The following is a 19,975-nucleotide window of genomic DNA, read 5'->3' as shown; positions in this document are numbered from 1 at the left end:
GATCAAGCTGATGAACAAAGATTTTTCATAGCCTTTATTGCTCATCTTAACCAAGGGTGCCAATAATTCTGGAGGGCACTGTAAGTTTGCATTAACAATTCTGATTTGAAGAGGGTGTGCAAGTACCATTTGTTACCCAGCAACATTTGAAAAGGGTCTGAATACTTCTGCAAGGCACTTTTGCTGCTGTCAGGGACACAGACAAGCAGTAGCGGATTCTTAGTAAGGTCTCTGGTAAAGAACTGCCAGCCACTGACAATGACTGTTGGAAGTAGTGTACAGACATTCCTGCCCCCAGCGTTCATCACAGGCATTTCGTTTTCACAAGATGACATGATACACGATGCACCGACCTCGTGGTAAAACATTAAGGACCGGGACTGGTCTGGATTTCAGGCAGCCCATTTGCTTAAGGTGACCGAGTGAGGGAACTGACCAGGGTCCTGAAGTGCTCCAGCAGGCAGCATTAATCTAGCTCTACCTACTCAGTCAAGAATAAAAGGCAACAGGTTAATTAGCAGCCCACTTCCAGCTCTCACTACTGACAGGAGTATTTCACTACAAGACCACTGCTCTTGTGACTCAAATTTGTGAACAGGCACTAAACGGACAAGTCCTTACAGATTGATAAGCCCATCATCTACAGGCCAAGCAACACCCTCGAGCTGGGAGCAGGGGTGTAGCCTAGATGGAACTAGAGAAGAAAGCCCAAGTACACCCCAGCAAGCTAAAGTTCTTCAAATTGGAGAGGTGCCCCTATGCTAGCCGGATAGCCAGTTAGAGCCCAGGCCCACCCAAAATTCAATTCCTGGCTCCACCCCCAAGTGTAAGCACTTGAACATGAAATTTGGAAAACACTGATCCCCACTGAGAGTCTTCCAGCTTCTTCTGAGCATGCTGGAAGAGCTAAAGCAAGCAAATGCAGGCACATAGGATGTAAACAAGGGGTGATGCAATTGTGCATGACTACACATCCACACAGTAAGATTAAAGAGAATGATGGAACTCTCCTAAAATCAGTACACTTTGGGAAGAGAGCTCACAAGAAGGTAGTGGAGAGGGAATACAGAAGAGCAGGGATTGATACTGAAATCCACAGGGACTGGAAGGGGCATGAGGGAGGTGGTATATAGTCATGCTTGTCTGTTCTTTAACAACAGACACTGCTCAAGCAAGTAGAAATCAGGGCTAGGATAAAAAGAAGGAATTACACAGATTAGCTAAATGTGGGAAGGAAGCTTAGCTGGCTGTCAAAAACCTAAGCAGATCCACATCTTTCCCAAAGGAACAGCCAGGAATCGAGCAGCTCACCAGCACTATGATAGTCCCAAGGAACACACTAAAACAATACTAAGCCACAATAAGTAGAGATCAGTGCAAATCCTTTATTCACACTCCATGCACAGCTTGGTATTCTGGATCTGAGGTCTAGATCTCCACACAGCCACCAGCACCAGAGCAGAGACCACAAGCACAGTGGAGGCAGCAACTACCAGCAGCCCATAGCTCAGGAACCGAGGTGCTGGGGAGAAAAGAGCTTTAGTCAGTGGTCAGACACAGGGAACAGGATCAGACACTCAGCCTCCAACCCCCTCCCTCACCTTCAAGATGGGAATCCACTTGAGCCCGAGCTGGAAGCTCGGATCCAACCAGGATCACTTCCCCACTGGACACCAGTGCCGTTTCTCTGGAGGAGTCCTGTGCCACTTGAGCAACAGCTCTTCCTGCAAGAGGAAGGGACACCAGCATGAGGAAAGGATACACAGCTGACTGGCACACAACCGCCCTGTCCCCAGAGAACTCACTCCTCCTGCCACAGGTGGGCACACAGCGGTCAGTAGCAGTCGGCTGGCACACTGCCGCACTACAGTGGATGAACACCTAGAGAGCAGAACAGAGCAAGGGTCACTGCACAGCCCAGGACCAGCAACCTGCTCCTTCCCCAGAAGCTGCTCCCTACCTTCTCCATCAGAGGCACCTGAGAGGCAGGATCCACAAAAGTGAACATCTGAATCATGAAGCGCTGGTAGTGCGTTGGGTACGGCAGCCCTGAGGAGCCACCCACAGGGATCAAGGTGGTCTGGTAGTTGTCACCTCCGTAGGGACACCTGCAAGGACAGCAACAGGGAGGGTGAGCCCTGCCACAAGGGGACACTACAGAGACAAGCCAGTCTGAGCCACAGGGGTCAGGTTACCCAGCAACCAGAAGGCTCCAGCTGGGCTGGCTGAGAGGACTGGGAGTGGAAGTGGCCCAGCAGTCCCCCAGGGTCAGGACAATGTTGGGGTCAGTCCTGTTCAAGATGTGGACCTCCACATACACAGGATCCCGCAGCACCTTGGTCACAGGGTAGTCCAGGTCACTGTAGTAGGAGTCATACAGCTCTCCTGAGGACAAGAGCAGCAGTGGGGTTCAGCAGAAGCCCCATACACTCGGCTCACACAGCCCAAGACCCGACAGCTACCTCTTGCAATCCTGAGCTCCACACGGAGAGGTCCTGGAGACACTGCCGGAGGGGGTGGGGAGACTGTGTACACCACAGCCTGCACTGGAACAAGGTCATCACTTGCATACCTGCACTGGAAGAACAGCCTGGAGAGAGAAGCAGGCAGTCATGGGATCCAGACGGGACCTGGCAAGACCAGAGCACTCTGGGAAGCAGCAGCAGCTGCTCACTCACTTGTAGAAACTGTCCCTTGTGATGGAGCCAGCAGGTCCCCCAATCACAGCAAATGTTGAGGACATCATGTTCTCATACACCACAGCACCACCTTCAGCCTGGAAGATGGACACATGAACAAGGTCAGGAATCACTACAGCAGCAACATCCTCAGCTGAAGGATCAAGCCCCTCACCTTCATGCTGGTGCCACAGGCACTGACTGGGAACTGGAACATGGCAAAGCCAGCAGTGGTGCTAACAGGGCCACAGGGGGCACTCCTGCCCCCCTGCAGGCTGACTGAACCCAGGCTCAGCGGAGGGCTGGTGGCATTCTTGGACACGACCACCACAAACTGGCCATCCCTGGTGCACTGGACAGTCACTGGAGGAAAGCAAGAGCTGGTAAACCAAGCCTGTTAAGCTCATCATAGAAGACACTCAAGATCCCAAAACCCACCTTCATTCCCATAGTAACAGCTATTTTGGCTGGTCAGATCAAAGCAGCAATTTTTGGCTTCACAGTCACTTTTACTGATAGTCAAGTTACCACATGCTATCTTATCACTGTCATTAACCAGGCACTTCTGAACCTGAGCTAAAGAACAATCCAACACCAACAAAAACAACACAAGGTGCAACCCCATCCTCCCTCTGATCATTGACTTCTCCATCGTGAAACTCGGCAAGGAGCTGCAGATAAGCGGCGCTCAGCTCCTGAAATACTCGCTGCGCCCTGATTGGCTGAGGGCGGCGATTGGAGGGCTGTAGGGCCGGAGCGCGCGCACGAGGATTTCGGACACTCAGAGGGTCGTCAGACTCAGCTGATTAATCACAGAGCGTCCTGTTCGACTGGAACGAGCTATCATGCGCGTTAGACCAAGGTCTCCGACTCAAAACTAAATATGTGTGGCGTCTATTGCTTCTTTTAGTGATGACCTCGTCTCACATGATCGTTTCGCTCCCTGAATGACTTGTTGTGTTTAGCCAGACGTAGCTCACACGATGCGATGATTGCCGCTTCCCTCTTGTATTAGGCCTCGTGAAATCCGACTGCCGCTAGCTCAGATTTTTGTTTTTCCACTTTTCTTTTTACTTTTAGCTAACTCGCTATTAGCGGGAGAGTGTGCAGTTTTGAAATGTTGTTCTGTATTTCCCTTTTTCACGTAGACTCTAGCATTGCAGATTTGAATGCGAAGGTATAAAAAGTAATCATGCTCCCTTTCCTTGTGGTTTTCGGTCTCTTTGCTTCATAATTTTCGCTCAAACACTACAACTATGAAATAGGCAATCAGATTGGTCAAACAGTTGGCGAATTTGTCGCGGCCAGTCCGTTTCGCTCCACTATGCACAGTAGCGAATGTGGGGCTCGTGCGGCAATAGCCAAGAGAATGCTCCTGGGTAGCGCACACGGTGCCTTTTTTTCTGTCGGCCAACACTCAGGGAAGAGACTTTTACAACCCATTCGACAAGAGTTAAACACACACAAGGGCAGTAAGATGTATGACATTCCATGCACAGATCCGAATGGATTTTTCGGCTATCGAAAGAAAGAAAAAGTAGCCCATTTCTTTTATGCCAAACATTCTTGCGATCGATCGGCTGGTCGATTACCCCCGATTTAAAGTGTCAATTTGTCTCGAACTTTCTTTCTATAATTAATTTATAATCTTCAGTTATACATTTTCTAGCCTGTGCAGGGGTCACATTTCGGCGTTTAGTTGAACGTTCATTTGAATATTAATTGAAAGACGCTTGATACAAACACTGCGTCCTTGCGTAAAGAATTAATCGTTTCGCTACTTTATTGACAACGCGTAGAAAACTCGGGGAGATGCAGGAGTACTTGAACAAATTCGTCCGTCGTTTTGGCGCGAATATTTTCTTGAAAGACCGGTAGAAGCAGACACTCGGCGACCGTAACAGGGGGCAGGCGACTCCCCCGGACAGCAGAGAAGGGTTAAAACCGACAGTTCACCGTTTTGTGCTAAAACGCCGGAAGAAAACAGGGTCCATAAAACCACTTTAATAACGGGTCTCTCCCCCTTGTGACCGATATAAAGCTGGATAATAAGATACGGGAGACACCATACGGCTACCGTTTGTGAATAATATTCACTGCTCCTGGGAAGGGCAGGAACAATCGCTACCAGCACTGACGAGAATCTCGGTCCCTAGCGTCCCCATGTAGTTTCACAGAAACTCCTACATTTTAATCCCATATTCCATGGAACAAAGGGACAGTAAAGTCCTAAAATGCTCTCTGCAAGGATACTGTGGAGATGGCACAAGTGCTCCTGCACTAGTAGGACTCTCCTCCAGGCAAGCTTGAAAGGGCAGCTATTGTTCCCCCGTGATTTGATGTCCCTGCTCTTCTGCCTTCGAGCAGATACTAAGGAACAAGCCTGAGACTCCCACAGGAACCTGAACAGCTGGTGTTCTTCCAAACTGCAGGAAGAGTCTGCTGGAGGAGCTGTAAGAAGAGTGGCCATAGCCTCAGACAGCATTCATACCCAACCCTCTCCAGCACAGCAAGAAGCAGCTCATGACAAGAGACCCTTTGCAACCAGTTTATTGCTCATTCACATCAAGTCAGTTCATGGGTTTGTGTTGCTTCCTCCTGCGCAGGACTGTCCCCAGCAGAGCAGCACAGACCAGCCCCACCGCAGTCACCACACCAGCCAGGATCACAGCCTCCACAGGTAGGCCTGGAAAGAAAGCACAGAGGAGCCTCACCAAGTGGGCACTGCCACAGAGAGGGGCCAGCCGACACGACAGCACCTCCTGCCAGTACCTGTGGACTTGCCCTCCTCTGCTCTTAGCTGGGAGCTCTGGCCTTCTGCCTCCACTGGCCTCTCAGCAACCTGCTCTTGCAGCACAAACACGGGACCAACAGTGGCATCAGCTTCCCACTCAGGAGCTGCAACAAGAGCAGGACAAGCCTGGCTGTAGACCACACTGCTTGACCCCCACTTTCCCGAGGAGATCCATGCCATGAGCGGCAGAGCAAGGGTGCCTTACCCCCTGTAGAAGCCAGGTCCCTCCTGCTCCTGCCACCCCAATACCTGGATCGTACACTCGGCACACAGCTCGAGTCACAGCAGCTGCAGACCTGGTCACTCCCATCCACTGATCTCCACCTACAGCAGGGACACAGGGTCAGAGCAGCTCCCTCACCTGAGCACCAGCTGGACACAGCAGCCCCCTGCCTCCTCACTGACCTGCTGCCCTCAGTGTAGCAGTCCTTGTTCAGGGAGTCCACACTCTGGGAAGCAGGAGTCACCTTCAGGTGGCAGGTGATGTAGATCTGCCAAGAGCACGAGTGGATCAAGCTACACCCAGGCCTCCATCTGGGGCTTGTAATGGAAATGCTGTTCCACAACCTTCACAAACCCATAAAAGCAGAAGGATCAAGTACTCACTGAGCTCCTGGCATCCTGATAGAACCTGAAGGCATCCAGCTTCATCTGCAGCTTGGTGTCCTGGGTTCTTGGCATGAACTGCGAGCTGGAGCCTGTGGATTTGGCGTCAGTCAGGCACCTGAAAGGAGAGAAGGCAGTGTAGAACTGGAGAGACGGGAGGCAGTGTTCACTAGCTCAAGCCACCCGAGGTCACACCCACCCTTTGTTCTCAATGAAGGAGTAGCTGGGGGTGGAGGTCTGGTCAGGGACCAAGGTGGCCACGCAGCTGTCCACAAAGAGCCGAAGGGGCTGGTGGTTGGCCTGGGTGACGGAGGCTTCGATGTTCAGGACGTCCCCCAGGTAGAACACATTGGAGGACCTCTGGGAGCGCCAGTCATCTGGATGGGAAAGGAACCCCAATCTCAAGCACAGATCCCATCGATCCAACTGCACTGGCTGTACAGTCACACCGTGCTTCATCTCAGGGGAGACCTACCACTCATGAGGCTCAGGGAGAAGTCCAGCAGATCCTCAGCAGACTTGGTGGAGGTGTAGGGGACCCAGGTGGGCTTCAGGGCATTGCTGCTCACATTGTGGAGCCTAGCACACAGGAGGCAGGTGTCAGCAGGGAGTCAAGCTCCAGGCAGGCAGCCCTGCTGCTCCTCCAGGACTCACCTCATGTACTGACACTCGATACCCACAACAGCGCCATTCGTTCTCACTATGGGGGTGTTGGCCAGCGGCTTCGGGGTGTAGTTGAGAGAGAAGCTGTACACCAGTTGCTCGTCCACGGTCTAGACAGATCACAGATCCAGTCACCCAACTGCCGAGAACCCGAAGCTGCCCAACGGCAGAACCACTTACACTCAGCACACTGCGACACGCCTGCAGCTCAGCCTCGAAGATCAGGAGCTGCGCCGCGGTGTCCTGCCGGGTGACCGCACAGTCTCCCAGGCTGAGATCCGAAGCGTTGATCAGCTGCCCGGTGCCGAACAGGTCTGTCTTGACCTGCACCACGATCGTACTCTCCCCGCACTGCGCCGACACAGCCCGGATAACCTGCTGCTTCTGCTGCCGTGGCAGCAGAGGCGAGTCCAGAAAGGCGACCCCCTTGCGCCTGATGCCGGATTGGACGTTAGCGCGGGCGCGCCATTGCGCAGCATCACACAGAACTGCGAGGAACAGCAAGGTCAACAGCCGAAAGGCGAGACCACTAGAAAACCACATCTTGAAATGAAAACAACTCGCAAAACCACGATACCTGCTGTTTGCGAGCTCCTTCTTTTTAAAGCCACCGAGACTTTCGCACGTGATGACGTTCAGGTTCGCAGAGTGAAGATTTTCACGAGGACCCGAACTCGGTCAGCTCACACGCAGGAGGACAGGATATTGAATCCACCCCGTGGAAAAGCCATTATAGTTCAAGTGAAGGAGGATCATGGAGACTCATTTCTCCTGAATAGACGGGTCATTGTTTACAGTGAATACTTACGGTTAAACACCGGGGTAAAGTTAGCTTGAAGTTCGAAAACGATTTTGGCACGCCTGTAGCGTTTTCACGACACAAGCTATTGGCTTGTGAACAGCATTCCCCTATCCCAGTGCATAGTGCCACATTAAATAGAAGCACGAGAAAAAGAGATTCAGAACGCAAAGCTGTGTCGGTCTTCTGTGTAAACAATCGGTTTGAAAATCATGGGAGCTGTTTTTAATAAGCTGCTGAGTAAAGAATATTTGAATCTTTCTGCTGTCAGTATTGTGAATATAGTTGACCCTTACCTGAATGAAAACAGGACATAAAGAAAGGGTTTCAGAAATCAAGCAAAACTTTATTCCCGTGCTTACAGTCTGGGTAATTGGAGACTGCGCTGTTCTGCTTCCTATGGTGATATACGGTTTTTTCGCACGAAGCCGTGTTGAGCAGTGTTTCTCGCGTTGTGGACGTGTGTACACAGCGGTCCCCCCGGGTTCCAGTTAGTGCGTAATTACGCATCGATGAAAAACCGGAGGTTTAAAAAAAGATCATTAGCTCACTGATAGTTTGATGTAGAGGCTGTGGACATTTCCACAAGTCGTGGTCTTTAAAATGCATTTGGTTTGAAGGCGTTCTGTGCTTCCATTGCGAAGATATGGACAAAAGAATATTCGTGCGTGGTCCAAAAAAGTGCTAAAAACGACAATGTGAAGGCTATTAAAACATTCACAATGTACTTGATACACAAAGCAAGTGTTTTCGTAACCCTATGAGGTTTCGTGAAAGCGCTACAGGCGTGCCAAAATCGTTTTCGAACTTCCGGCGAACTTTCCCCCGGTCAGTTACACTAGGACACTGGCTGTATTTTGCGGTACGTGCGTCTAATATTTCCTGTTAGAGCTTTTGCCTGCTGGCCACCAGATGTTAAGAACGATCTGATCAGAGGTGAACTAGTGAGAAAAGATAAGACCTGGTCCGAAAACGTCTCACTTTACATACAGTACATCATAAGATCTCATTATTGATTATGTGGGAAAGGTTTGCACAAATGATTTCAATGAATTTGCCGAAAATGAGATATTTCGTGGCTTTAATGTGTCCCTCTAGTGAAAAGACAAACTCGTAGTGATACAGTATTTCCTTCTCCAGATCTGTGGGCAGTGACGACACGTGTTTTGTCCCCCAGCTGAAATGTTGGTTGTGGGGACTTCAGGAGTCAGTCTTCTACAGTGGAAAACATGAATAGCTTTACTTTAAGTCTTCACGATAGCACACACACAGTCATTGAAATCGATTTAGACTGATCTGAAGAGTGTCTATTGGGTTGGACTCCTGCCTAGTGTACATGCAGGGGGAGTTTGCATGTTCAGTTATGCTAGGAACTGGCTCATCTCCACCACTTTTATTGGACGCGGGCTGTAGAGAACTGGGTGAAAGTCACAATCATCTTGTTCATGCACAGCACTAGTCCCCCAGTTAAATCATGGTTTAATTTTTCCTTTGACAGGTAGCTGAAGGAAAAACTAATTGTAATCAAACTAGAAATGTTTGGCTGCCTGGGTCCTGGTGTGTTGTTCTAAAGAACTAGAACAGGAGGGCATTGGCTGAACTCACTCAGAAGGGAGAGGGAGCAAGTTTGTCAACTTGCGCCCGAGGGCTGGAGAGATGAAAGAGGAATTGGTTATGAGCCCTCTAGGTATTTCCCCCCTCCCCCAAAGTGCAGTCAATTAGAATCCAGGCCAGTCGAAGGAATATCATTAAGACCACAGACTCCAAGAAAAAGCAGTGGCCAAGAACTAGTGCAAGTACTTGTCTATGAACGATGGAAAAACACGGCCATTGAAGAGGCTTACAGGGACATCTTCACATAGACACTGAACTACAGCACTTAATGCTGACAGAAGAGGGAAGCATACAAAACAGTACACAAGGGAGTTCAGAACAAGGCCTTTATTCATACTCCAGATTAGGCTTGGTATTCTGGATGTGAGGTCTAGATCTCCACACAGCCACCAACACCAGAGAACAGACCACAAGCACAGTGGAGGCAGCTACTACCAGCAGCCCATAGCTCAGGAAGCGGGGTGCTGTGGAGAGAAGAGCTTTAGTGAGGGGTCAGACACAGGGAACAGGATCAGACACTCAGCCTCCATCCCCCTCCCTCACCTTCAGGATGGGAATCCAGCTGACCCAGAGCTGGAAGCTCAGATCCAACCAGGATCACTTCCCCACTGGACACCAGCACAGTTTCTCTGGAGGAGTCCTCTGCCACTCGAGCAACAGCTCTTCCTGCAAGAGGACAGGACAACAGCATCAGGAAAGGATACACACAGCTGACTGGCGCACAACCGCCCTGTCCCCAGAGAACTCACTCCTCCTGCCACAGGTGGGCACACAGCGGTCAGTAGCGGTCGGCTGGCACACTGCTGCACTACAGTGGATGAACACCTGGAGAGAGCACAGCAAGGGTCACTGCACAGCCCAGGACCAGCCACCACCTCCTTCCCCACAAGCTGCTCCCTACCTTCTCCTTCAGAGGAACCTGAGAGGCAGGATCCACAAAAGTGAACATCTGAATCATGAAGCGCTGGTAGTGCGTTGGGTACGGCAGCCCTGAGGAGCCACCCACGGGGATCAAGGTGGTCTGGTAGTTGTCATCTCCATAGGGACACCTGCAAGGACAGCAACAGGGAGGGTGAGCCCTGCCACAAGGGGACACTACCGAGACAAGCCAGTCTGAGCCACAGGGGTCAGGTTACCCAGCAACCAGAAGGCTCCAGCTGGGCTGGCTGAGAGGACTGGGAGTGGAAGTGGCCCAGCAGTCCCCCAGGGTCAGGACAATGTTGGGGTCAGTCCTGTTCAAGATGTGGACCTCCACATACACAGGATCCCGCAGCACCTTGGTCACAGGGTAGTCCAGGTCACTGTAGTAGGAGTCATACAGCTCTCCTGAGGAGAAGAGCAGCAGCGGGGTTCAGCAGAAGCCCCACACACTCGGCTCACACAGCCCAAGGCCCGACAGCTACCTCTGGCAATCCTGAGCTCCACACGGAGAGGTCCTGGAGACACTGCCGGAAGGGGTGGGGAGACCGTGTAGACCACAGCCCGCACTGGAACAAGGTCATCGTCTGCATACCTGCACTGGAAGAACAGCCTGGAGAGAGAAGCAGGCAGTCATGGGATCCAGCAAGACCAGAGCACTGTGGGAAGCAGCAGCTGCTCACTCACTTGTAGAAACTGTCCCTTGTGATGGAGCCAGCAGGTCCCCCAATCACAGCAAATGTTGAGGACATCATGTTCTCATACACCACAGCACCACCTTCAGTCTGGAGGAAGGACACATGAACAAGGTCAGGAATCACCACAGGAACAACATCCTCAGCTGAAGGATCAAGCCCCTCACCTTCATGCTGGTGCCACAGGCACTGACTGGGAACTGGAACATGGCAAAGCCAGCAGTGGTGCTAACAGGGCCACAGGGGGGACTCCTGCCCCCCTGCAGGCTGACTGAACCCAGGCTCAGCTGAGGGCTGGTGGCATTCTTGGACACGACCACCACAAACTGGCCATCCCTGGTGCACTGGACAGTCACTGGAGGAAAGCAAGAGCTGGTAAACCAAGCCTGTTAAGCTCATCATAGAAGACGCTCAAGATCCCAAAACCCACCTTCATTCCCATAGTAACAGCGATTTTGGCTGGTCACATCAAAGCAGCAATTTTTAGCTTCACAGTCGCTTTTACCGATAGTCAAGTTACCACATGCTATCTTATCACCGTCATTAACCAGGCACTTCTGAACCTGAGCTACAGACCAATCCAACACCAGCAAAAACAACACACTGTACAACCCCATCCTCCCTCTGATCATGAACTTCTCCACCGTGAAACTCGCCGAGGAACTGCAAACAAGCGGCGCTCAGCTCCTGAAATACTCGCTGCGCCCTGATCGGCTGAGGGCGGCGATTGGAGGGCTGTAGGGCCGGAGCGCGCGCACGAGGATTTCGGACACTCGGAGGGTCGTCAGACTCAGCTGATTAATCACGGAGCGTCCTGTTCGACTGGAACGAGCTATCACGCGCGTTAGACCTAGGTCTCCGACTCAAAACTAAATATGTGTGGCGTCTATTGCTTCTTTTAGTGATGACCTCGTCTCGATCCCTGAATGACTTGTTGTGTTTAGCCAGACGTAGCGATGATTGCCGCTTTCCCTTTTGTATTAGGCCTCGTGAAATCCGACTGCCGCTAGCTGAGATTTTTGTTTTTCCACTTTTCTTTTTGCTTTTAGCTAACTCGCTATTAGCGGGAGAGTGTGCAGTTTTGAAATGTTGTTCTGTTTTTCCCTTTTTCGCGTAGACTCTGGCATTGCAGATTAGATATCATGCGGGTTAGACTAATGTATCTGACTCAAAACTAATTTATGGCGTCTGTTAGGGTAACCATATTTTGTTTTTCAAGAAAGAGGACGTGGGGACGAACATCGACACTCGACACATGCCTCCAAAGTAATGAATCTTTATTACTTTTTCTAATCAAAAATCAATTTAAACTCTAATTTTTATTAATCTTCTTAGTAAACTTTTAAACACTTGCAGGGATGCTCTTTCTCTTCCATATTGGCAAACAAGGAAAAAAAATATAGCCCTATTTTTAAAAGTTTGTTTTTCATTTTAACAAAAGTCTTAACATCTGAGGAAAAAATGAGGACATCATAACTTTTGCAATCAATGAGGACTTCTCCTAAATGATCGATTTGGCTCTACCTTTATTTCTATAATTCATTTATAATCGTCAATTGATAATGTTTTAGGCCAGGCGTTTAACTTATTAACGTTCATTTGAATTTGAACAGAAAAGACGCAGAGTACATTATACTGCGTTTTTGCGCTGTATTACTAAACATCGTTGTTACTCTCCCCAACGAGCAGAAAAGTGAGATGTAAGAATATTTCAACATGAATTCGTCCACTGGTTTGGCGCGAATGTTTTCTTGAAAGAGCGCTAGAAAAACACGCGGCGGCTGTGACAGGGGCCAGGCGACTCTCCCGGCCAGCGGAGAAGGTTAAAGCCGCGAGTTCAGCGTTTTGTGCTGAAACCCCGGGGGAAGACTGGGTCGACAAAACCGCTAGAATACCGGGTCTCTCCCCTTGTGAAAGAAACATTCGTTTCCTTGTGACCGGTATGAAGCTGGATAATACGATACCCGTTTGTGAGTAAAATTCTACTGCTCCTGGGAAGGGCAGGAAAAATCGCTACCAGCACAGACGAGAATCTCGGTCCCTAGCGTCCCCATGTAGTTTCACAGAAATTCCTACATTTTAATCCCATGTTCTACTGCCCAAAGGGACATGGATTCGTCCAATATACGTACATACACGGTACAGGGAAAATACGGCTATACGTAAAAATACTGAAACGCTCTCGGCTGGGTCTTTACACCCACCTTTGATGTCCAAGAAAGGGATCTGTATGCTAGATCTCCAACCATTTATGTATAATGATCATATACATTAGAATTTCATTCTAGACGAATTAAGGACCACATCTGTGCATTTAATAGGTGTATGTTCAACATCTTCTCCTCAATAGATGAACAGCCCTAAAATCCTCTCTCCAAGGCTAAGGTGGAGATGGCACAAGTGCTCCTGCACTAGTGGGACTCTCCTCCAGGCAAGCTTGAAAGGGCAGCTGTTGTTCCCCCCGATTTGATGTCCCTGCTCTTCTGCCATTGAGCAGATACTAAGGAACAAGCCTGAGACTCCCACAGGAACAGCTGGTGTTCTTCCAAACCGCAGGTAGAGTCTGCTGGAGGAGCTGGAAGAAGAGTGGCCATAGCCTCAGACAGCACAGCATCCATACCCAACCCATACAGATCCCCCCTCCAGCACAGCAAGAAGCAGCTCATGGCAAGAGACCCTTTGCAACCAGTTTATTGCTCATTCACATCAAGTCAGTTCATGGGTTTGTGTTGCTTCCTCCTGCGCAGGACTGTCCCCAGCAGAGCAGCAGAGACCAGCCCCACCGCAGTCACCACACCAGCCAGGATCACAGCCTCCACAGGCAGGCCTGGAAAGAAAGCACAGAGGAGCCTCAGCAAGTGGGCACTGCCACAGAGAGGGGCCAGCCGACATGACAGCACCTCCTGCCAGTACCTGTGGACTTGCCCTCCTCTGCTCTTAGCTGGGAGCTCTGGCCTTCTGCCTCCACTGGCCTCTCAGCAACCTGCTCTTGCAGCACAAACACAGGACCAACAGTGGCATCAGCTTCCCACTCAGGAGCTGCAACAAGAGCAGGACAAGCCTGGCTGTAGACCACACTGCTTGACCCCCACTTTCCCGAGGAGATCCATGCCATGAGCGGCAGAGCAAGGGTGCCTTACCCCCTGTAGAAGCCAGGTCCCTCCTGCTCCTGCCACCCCAATACCTGGATCGTACACTTGGCACACAGCTCGAGTCACAGCAGCTGCAGACCTGGTCACTCCCATCCACTGATCTCCACCTACAGCAGGGACACAGGGTCAGAGCAGCTCCCTCACCTGAGCACCAGCTGGACACAGCAGCCCCCTGCCTCCTCACTGACCTGCTGCCCTCAGTGTAGCAGTCCTTGTTCAGGGAGTCCACACTCTGGGAAGCAGGAGTCACCTTCAGGTGGCAGGTGATGTAGATCTGCCAAGAGCACGAGTGGATCAAGCTACACCCAGGCCTCCATCTGGGGCTTGTAATGGAAATGCTGTTCCACAACCTTCACAAACCCATAAAAGCAGAAGGATCAAGTACTCACTGAGCTCCTGGCATCCTGATAGAACCGGAAGGCATCCAGCTTCATCTGCAGCTTGGTGTCCTGGGTTCTTGGCATGAACTGCGAGCTGGAGCCTGTGGATTTGGCGTCAGTCAGGCACCTGAAAGGAGAGAAGGCAGTGTAGAACTGGAGAGACGGCAGGCAGTATTCACTAGCTCAAGCCACCCGAGGTCACACCCACCCTTTGTTCTCAATGAAGGAGTAGCTGGGGGTGGAGGTCTGGTCAGGGACCAAGGTGGCCACGCAGCTGTCCACAAAGAGCCGAAGGGGCTGGTGGTTGGCCTGGGTGACGGAGGCTTCGATGTTCAGGACGTCCCCCAGGTAGAACACATTGGAGGACCTCTGGGAGCGCCAGTCATCTGGATGGGAAAGGAACCCCAATCTCAAGCACAGATCCCATCGATCCAACTGCACTGGCTGTACAGTCACACCGTGCTTCATCTCAGGGGAGACCTACCACTCATGAGGCTCAGGGAGAAGTCCAGCAGATCCTCAGCAGACTTGGTGGAGGTGTAGGGGACCCAGGTGGGCTTCAGGGCATTGCTGCTCACATTGTGGAGCCTAGCACACAGGAGGCAGGTGTCAGCAGGGAGTCAAGCTCCAGGCAGGCAGCCCTGCTGCTCCTCCAGGACTCACCTCATGTACTGACACTCGATACCCACAACAGCGCCATTCGTTCTCACTATGGGGGTGTTGGCCAGCGGCTTCGGGGTGTAGTTGAGAGAGAAGCTGTACACCAGTTGCTCGTCCACGGTCTAGACAGATCACAGATCCAGTCACCCAACTGCCGAGAACCCGAAGCTGCCCAACGGCAGAACCACTTACACTCAGCACACTGCGACACGCCTGCAGCTCAGCCTCGAAGATCAGGAGCTGCGCCGCGGTGTCCTGCCGGGTGACCGCACAGTCTCCCAGGCTGAGATCCGAAGCGTTGATCAGCTGCCCGGTGCCGAACAGGTCTGTCTTGACCTGCACCACGATCGTACTCTCCCCGCACTGCGCCGACACAGCCCGGATAACCTGCTGCTTCTGCTGCCGTGGCAGCAGAGGCGAGTCCAGAAAGGCGACCCCCTTGCGCCTGATGCCGGATTGGACGTTAGCGCGGGCGCGCCATTGCGCAGCATCACACAGAACTGCGAGGAACAGCAAGGTCAACAGCCGAAAGGCGAGACCACTAGAAAACCACATCTTGAAATGAAAACAACTCGCAAAACCACGATACCTGCTGTTTGCGAGCTCCTTCTTTTTAAAGCCACCGAGACTTTCGCACGTGATGACGTTCAGGTTCGCAGAGTGAAGATTTTCACGAGGACCCGAACTCGGTCAGCTCACACGCAGGAGGACAGGATATTGAATCCACCCCGTGGAAAAGCCATTATAGTTCAAGTGAAGGAGGATCATGGAGACTCATTTCTCCTGAATAGACGGGTCATTGTTTACAGTGAATACTTACGGTTAAACACCGGGGTAAAGTTAGCTTGAAGTTCGAAAACGATTTTGGCACGCCTGTAGCGTTTTCACGACACAAGCTATTGGCTTGTGAACAGCATTCCCCTATCCCAGTGCATAGTGCCACATTAAATAGAAGCACGAGAAAAAGAGATTCAGAACGCAAAGCTGTGTCGGTCTTCTGTGTAAACAATCGGTTTGAAAATCATGGGAGCTGTTTTTAATAAGCTGCTGAGTAAAGAATATTTGAATCTTTCTGCTGTCAGTATTGTGAATATAGTTGACCCTTACCTGAATGAAAACAGGACATAAAGAAAGGGTTTCAGAAATCAAGCAAAACTTTATTCCCGTGCTTACAGTCTGGGTAATTGGAGACTGCGCTGTTCTGCTTCCTATGGTGATATACGGTTTTTTCGCACGAAGCCGTGTTGAGCAGTGTTTCTCGCGTTGTGGACGTGTGTACACAGCGGTCCCCCCGGGTTCCAGTTAGTGCGTAATTACGCATCGATGAAAAACCGGAGGTTTAAAAAAAGATCATTAGCTCACTGATAGTTTGATGTAGAGGCTGTGGACATTTCCACAAGTCGTGGTCTTTAAAATGCATTTGGTTTGAAGGCGTTCTGTGCTTCCATTGCGAAGATATGGACAAAAGAATATTCGTGCGTGGTCCAAAAAAGTGCTAAAAACGACAATGTGAAGGCTATTAAAACATTCACAATGTACTTGATACACAAAGCAAGTGTTTTCGTAACCCTATGAGGTTTCGTGAAAGCGCTACAGGCGTGCCAAAATCGTTTTCGAACTTCCGGCGAACTTTCCCCCGGTCAGTTACACTAGGACACTGGCTGTATTTTGCGGTACGTGCGTCTAATATTTCCTGTTAGAGCTTTTGCCTGCTGGCCACCAGATGTTAAGAACGATCTGATCAGAGGTGAACTAGTGAGAAAAGATAAGACCTGGTCCGAAAACGTCTCACTTTACATACAGTACATCATAAGATCTCATTATTGATTATGTGGGAAAGGTTTGCACAAATGATTTCAATGAATTTGCCGAAAATGAGATATTTCGTGGCTTTAATGTGTCCCTCTAGTGAAAAGACAAACTCGTAGTGATACAGTATTTCCTTCTCCAGATCTGTGGGCAGTGACGACACGTGTTTTGTCCCCCAGCTGAAATGTTGGTTGTGGGGACTTCAGGAGTCAGTCTTCTACAGTGGAAAACATGAATAGCTTTACTTTAAGTCTTCACGATAGCACACACACACACAGTCATTGAAATCGATTTAGACTGATCTGAAGAGTGTCTATTGGGTTGGACTCCTGCCTAGTGTACATGCAGGGGGAGTTTGCATGTTCAGTTATGCTAGGAACTGGCTCATCTCCACCACTTTTATTGGACGCGGGCTGTAGAGAACTGGGTGAAAGTCACAATCATCTTGTTCATGCACAGCACTAGTCCCCCAGTTAAATCATGGTTTAATTTTTCCTTTGACAGGTAGCTGAAGGAAAAACTAATTGTAATCAAACTAGAAATGTTTGGCTGCCTGGGTCCTGGTGTGTTGTTCTAAAGAACTAGAACAGGAGGGCATTGGCTGAACTCACTCAGAAGGGAGAGGGAGCAAGTTTGTCAACTTGCGCCCGAGGGCTGGAGAGATGAAAGAGGAATTGGTTATGAGCCCTCTAGGTATTTCCCCCCTCCCCCAAAGTGCAGTCAATTAGAATCCAGGCCAGTCGAAGGAATATCATTAAGACCACAGACTCCAAGAAAAAGCAGTGGCCAAGAACTAGTGCAAGTACTTGTCTATGAAAGATGGAAAAACACGGCCATTGAAGAGGCTTACAGGGACATCTTCACATAGACACTGAACTACAGCACTTAATGCTGACAGAAGAGGGAAGCATACAAAACAGTACACAAGGGAGTTCAGAACAAGGCCTTTATTCATACTCCAGATTAGGCTTGGTATTCTGGATGTGAGGTCTAGATCTCCACACAGCCACCAACACCAGAGAACAGACCACAAGCACAGTGGAGGCAGCTACTACCAGCAGCCCATAGCTCAGGAAGCGGGGTGCTGTGGAGAGAAGAGCTTTAGTGAGGGGTCAGACACAGGGAACAGGATCAGACACTCAGCCTCCATCCCCCTCCCTCACCTTCAGGATGGGAATCCAGCTGACCCAGAGCTGGAAGCTCAGATCCAACCAGGATCACTTCCCCACTGGACACCAGCACAGTTTCTCTGGAGGAGTCCTCTGCCACTCGAGCAACAGCTCTTCCTGCAAGAGGACAGGACAACAGCATCAGGAAAGGATACACACAGCTGACTGGCGCACAACCGCCCTGTCCCCAGAGAACTCACTCCTCCTGCCACAGGTGGGCACACAGCGGTCAGTAGCGGTCGGCTGGCACACTGCTGCACTACAGTGGATGAACACCTGGAGAGAGCACAGCAAGGGTCACTGCACAGCCCAGGACCAGCCACCACCTCCTTCCCCACAAGCTGCTCCCTACCTTCTCCTTCAGAGGAACCTGAGAGGCAGGATCCACAAAAGTGAACATCTGAATCATGAAGCGCTGGTAGTGCGTTGGGTACGGCAGCCCTGAGGAGCCACCCACGGGGATCAAGGTGGTCTGGTAGTTGTCATCTCCATAGGGACACCTGCAAGGACAGCAACAGGGAGGGTGAGCCCTGCCACAAGGGGACACTACCGAGACAAGCCAGTCTGAGCCACAGGGGTCAGGTTACCCAGCAACCAGAAGGCTCCAGCTGGGCTGGCTGAGAGGACTGGGAGTGGAAGTGGCCCAGCAGTCCCCCAGGGTCAGGACAATGTTGGGGTCAGTCCTGTTCAAGATGTGGACCTCCACATACACAGGATCCCGCAGCACCTTGGTCACAGGGTAGTCCAGGTCACTGTAGTAGGAGTCATACAGCTCTCCTGAGGAGAAGAGCAGCAGCGGGGTTCAGCAGAAGCCCCACACACTCGGCTCACACAGCCCAAGGCCCGACAGCTACCTCTGGCAATCCTGAGCTCCACACGGAGAGGTCCTGGAGACACTGCCGGAAGGGGTGGGGAGACCGTGTAGACCACAGCCCGCACTGGAACAAGGTCATCGTCTGCATACCTGCACTGGAAGAACAGCCTGGAGAGAGAAGCAGGCAGTCATGGGATCCAGCAAGACCAGAGCACTGTGGGAAGCAGCAGCTGCTCACTCACTTGTAGAAACTGTCCCTTGTGATGGAGCCAGCAGGTCCCCCAATCACAGCAAATGTTGAGGACATCATGTTCTCATACACCACAGCACCACCTTCAGTCTGGAGGAAGGACACATGAACAAGGTCAGGAATCACCACAGGAACAACATCCTCAGCTGAAGGATCAAGCCCCTCACCTTCATGCTGGTGCCACAGGCACTGACTGGGAACTGGAACATGGCAAAGCCAGCAGTGGTGCTAACAGGGCCACAGGGGGGACTCCTGCCCCCCTGCAGGCTGACTGAACCCAGGCTCAGCTGAGGGCTGGTGGCATTCTTGGACACGACCACCACAAACTGGCCATCCCTGGTGCACTGGACAGTCACTGGAGGAAAGCAAGAGCTGGTAAACCAAGCCTGTTAAGCTCATCATAGAAGACGCTCAAGATCCCAAAACCCACCTTCATTCCCATAGTAACAGCGATTTTGGCTGGTCACATCAAAGCAGCAATTTTTAGCTTCACAGTCGCTTTTACCGATAGTCAAGTTACCACATGCTATCTTATCACCGTCATTAACCAGGCACTTCTGAACCTGAGCTACAGACCAATCCAACACCAGCAAAAACAACACACTGTACAACCCCATCCTCCCTCTGATCATGAACTTCTCCACCGTGAAACTCGCCGAGGAACTGCAAACAAGCGGCGCTCAGCTCCTGAAATACTCGCTGCGCCCTGATCGGCTGAGGGCGGCGATTGGAGGGCTGTAGGGCCGGAGCGCGCGCACGAGGATTTCGGACACTCGGAGGGTCGTCAGACTCAGCTGATTAATCACGGAGCGTCCTGTTCGACTGGAACGAGCTATCACGCGCGTTAGACCTAGGTCTCCGACTCAAAACTAAATATGTGTGGCGTCTATTGCTTCTTTTAGTGATGACCTCGTCTCGATCCCTGAATGACTTGTTGTGTTTAGCCAGACGTAGCGATGATTGCCGCTTTCCCT

The 19,975-nt window shown here is 51.0% G+C and overlaps 3 protein-coding genes and 2 pseudogenes across 3 annotated transcripts; all 5 read right to left on the bottom strand.

The window, feature by feature from the left end:
• Positions 1 to 1,365: 1,365 nt before the first annotated feature.
• On the bottom strand, positions 1,366 to 3,337 carry LOC138233328 (zona pellucida sperm-binding protein 4-like). The gene is made up of 9 exons (XM_069186625.1): positions 3,117 to 3,337; positions 2,854 to 3,041; positions 2,679 to 2,776; positions 2,463 to 2,590; positions 2,196 to 2,385; positions 1,961 to 2,108; positions 1,806 to 1,881; positions 1,602 to 1,724; positions 1,366 to 1,522 (listed from the first exon to the last, which is right to left on the bottom strand). The coding sequence occupies exons 1-9, from the start codon at positions 3,328 to 3,330 to the stop codon at positions 1,386 to 1,388; spliced, it is 1,302 nt and encodes a 433-aa protein (XP_069042726.1). The 5' UTR covers positions 3,331 to 3,337; the 3' UTR covers positions 1,366 to 1,385.
• A 1,911-nt stretch (positions 3,338 to 5,248) lies between these two features.
• Positions 5,249 to 7,324, bottom strand: LOC138237786 (zona pellucida sperm-binding protein 3-like). The gene is made up of 9 exons (XM_069187630.1): positions 6,922 to 7,324; positions 6,733 to 6,851; positions 6,554 to 6,657; positions 6,278 to 6,455; positions 6,079 to 6,196; positions 5,878 to 5,963; positions 5,678 to 5,796; positions 5,451 to 5,576; positions 5,249 to 5,364 (listed from the first exon to the last, which is right to left on the bottom strand). Exons 1-9 carry the CDS (start codon positions 7,282 to 7,284, stop codon positions 5,249 to 5,251), a joined length of 1,329 nt encoding a protein of 442 aa, XP_069043731.1. The 5' UTR covers positions 7,285 to 7,324.
• Positions 7,325 to 9,466: 2,142 nt separating this feature from the next.
• Positions 9,467 to 11,452, bottom strand: LOC138233342 (zona pellucida sperm-binding protein 4-like; annotated as a pseudogene).
• Positions 11,453 to 13,442: 1,990 nt separating this feature from the next.
• On the bottom strand, positions 13,443 to 15,554 carry LOC138233319 (zona pellucida sperm-binding protein 3-like). The gene is made up of 9 exons (XM_069186614.1): positions 15,152 to 15,554; positions 14,963 to 15,081; positions 14,784 to 14,887; positions 14,508 to 14,685; positions 14,309 to 14,426; positions 14,108 to 14,193; positions 13,908 to 14,026; positions 13,681 to 13,806; positions 13,443 to 13,594 (listed from the first exon to the last, which is right to left on the bottom strand). Exons 1-9 carry the CDS (start codon positions 15,512 to 15,514, stop codon positions 13,479 to 13,481), a joined length of 1,329 nt encoding a protein of 442 aa, XP_069042715.1. The 5' UTR covers positions 15,515 to 15,554; the 3' UTR covers positions 13,443 to 13,478.
• A 2,146-nt stretch (positions 15,555 to 17,700) lies between these two features.
• LOC138237839 (zona pellucida sperm-binding protein 4-like) lies at positions 17,701 to 19,686 on the bottom strand (annotated as a pseudogene).
• Between the last annotated feature and the right edge of the window lie 289 nt (positions 19,687 to 19,975).

This window comes from Lepisosteus oculatus, chromosome 3 (genome assembly GCF_040954835.1).
Source record: "Lepisosteus oculatus isolate fLepOcu1 chromosome 3, fLepOcu1.hap2, whole genome shotgun sequence".
Taxonomy (NCBI): domain Eukaryota; kingdom Metazoa; phylum Chordata; class Actinopteri; order Semionotiformes; family Lepisosteidae; genus Lepisosteus; species Lepisosteus oculatus.
Note: the sequence above shows the minus strand (reverse complement) of the source record. Positions and strands in the feature narration are given on the sequence as shown.

Coding starts and splice junctions, on each gene's coding strand:
- LOC138233328 (XM_069186625.1), bottom strand. CDS start 3,330: ATGGAGAAGTCAATGATCAGAGGGAGGATGGGGTTGCACCTTGTGTTG. Junction 2,591..2,678: donor ACAAGGGACAGTTTCTACAA/GTGAGTGAGCAG, acceptor TTCTCTCTCCAG/GCTGTTCTTCCAGTGCAGGT. Junction 1,725..1,805: donor GCCCACCTGTGGCAGGAGGA/GTGAGTTCTCTG, acceptor TTCCTCTTGCAG/GAAGAGCTGTTGCTCAAGTG.
- LOC138233319 (XM_069186614.1), bottom strand. CDS start 15,514: ATGTGGTTTTCTAGTGGTCTCGCCTTTCGGCTGTTGACCTTGCTGTTC. Junction 14,427..14,507: donor TCCTTCATTGAGAACAAAGG/GTGGGTGTGACC, acceptor CTCTCCTTTCAG/GTGCCTGACTGACGCCAAAT. Junction 13,595..13,680: donor AGAGGAGGGCAAGTCCACAG/GTACTGGCAGGA, acceptor CTTTCTTTCCAG/GCCTGCCTGTGGAGGCTGTG.
- LOC138237786 (XM_069187630.1), bottom strand. CDS start 7,284: ATGTGGTTTTCTAGTGGTCTCGCCTTTCGGCTGTTGACCTTGCTGTTC. Junction 5,964..6,078: donor ATCAGGATGCCAGGAGCTCA/GTGAGTACTTGA, acceptor TGCTCTTGGCAG/ATCTACATCACCTGCCACCT. Junction 5,577..5,677: donor GGACCTGGCTTCTACAGGGG/GTAAGGCACCCT, acceptor CTCTTGTTGCAG/CTCCTGAGTGGGAAGCTGAT.